At 44.4% G+C, this 1,306-nt stretch overlaps 1 protein-coding gene across 1 annotated transcript in view; it reads right to left on the minus strand.

Moving 5' to 3' along the window:
• LOC106338838 overlaps positions 1–1,306 on the minus strand; it is a 4,258-nt gene that overhangs the window by 607 nt on the left and 2,345 nt on the right. The window contains exons 2-5 of the mRNA XM_013777722.1: positions 1,158–1,287; positions 861–1,070; positions 583–782; positions 31–329 (exon numbers count right to left, since the gene is read on the minus strand). Coding sequence (XP_013633176.1) covers positions 31–329; positions 583–782; positions 861–1,070; positions 1,158–1,287 — 839 coding nt within the window. The remainder of the gene's footprint in view (positions 1–30; positions 330–582; positions 783–860; positions 1,071–1,157; positions 1,288–1,306) is intronic.

The raw sequence follows: 1,306 nt of genomic DNA on the forward strand, positions 1-1,306 counted from the left end.
TGGCAGCTTTGGCTCATAGGGAGGAGGAACAAAAGAGGATTCCTTCGTTGGAGTAGCAGTTTCACCATGTTTCACTGTCCTCTTTTCCTGTCCAACCTTCCCTTTACCCTTAGCTTCAACAATCTTTTCCAGAATCTCTTCATCAACCTTCTCATCTACAATCACCACTTCATCATCAATGTTTATGGCCACCTCCCCACCTTGTTTTTCACCATCCTTGGTGAGAACTCTTGGAGGCAACTCTCTACCACTCTGTAGGGTGATTGCCTTCATTGTTTCCATGGGATTTGCTCTGGCTTTCCAGGTAATGACCCTTGTTGGCGACTTGGCTGAGAATTCAAAGAAGCAAACTGGTTCTCCAAATTTCGGATCTTGTTGTTGAGCTCATTGTAGCTTCCATCAATCTTGGAGTGAATGTTCTTGAACTCATAGCCCATTGTTTTCTCATTCTTTACCTGAAAATCCAAGAGTTTTTTGAACTTTGCATCCACACTTGTATCTGAAGCTGGAGCTTGTGAAGAACTTCCTTGGACTTGAGTAGACTGATTGCTGTGATTGTTGAAACCAGGAGGGATGTTTTACCTAGGCTGATAGCCCCTTGCTGAATGTTCTGCTTTGGCTGGTAGCCTCCTTGCTGGTTGTTGGAGTAAGACCTTTGCTGGTAGTTGTTGTACTGAAAGTTAGGTTTCTTCCTGTACCAAGTACCATTGTTGTTGATGAAGCATAGCTCTTCTTGGCCTTCAAAACCATCAACCTCATTGACCTTAGGAGGAACCTCTTGACTAGGACCACCCACAAAGTTCATCTGCTCCTGTTTAGCTTGGTTGGAAAGAAGCAAATCCATCTTCTCTTGCAAGGACTTGATCTCTTTCTTTGTCTGCTGATCATCACTTCTGTTGACCCTATCATGCTCCTCACTGTACACCGAGTCACTCTTGGCCATGTTCTCTACTAGTTCCTCTGCCTCTTCCTCAGTTCTTCCCAAGAAGAAACCATTGCTGGCAGTATCAAGCATGTTTCTGCACTGTGGTAGAGCTCCTCTATAGAAAATGCTAAGCAAACTCTCCTTGCTGAAACCATGATGAGGGCATTGAGAACATTAGCCCTTGAACCTCTCCCATGCTTCACTGAAGCTCTCTAGACCTTTCTGTTGAAACCCAGATATTTCATTCTTGATCTTAGTTGTTCTTGAAGTAGAGAAGAACTTGTCCAGGAAAGCTCTCTTACACTCTTCCCAAGTAGTGACAGTGTCACTTGGGAGAGTCTTCTCCCACTGGTGTGCCTTGTCTCCCAAAGAGAAAGGGAA

The sequence above is a fragment of the Brassica oleracea genome, chromosome C4 (assembly GCF_000695525.1).
Source record: "Brassica oleracea var. oleracea cultivar TO1000 chromosome C4, BOL, whole genome shotgun sequence".
NCBI lineage: Eukaryota > Viridiplantae > Streptophyta > Magnoliopsida > Brassicales > Brassicaceae > Brassica > Brassica oleracea.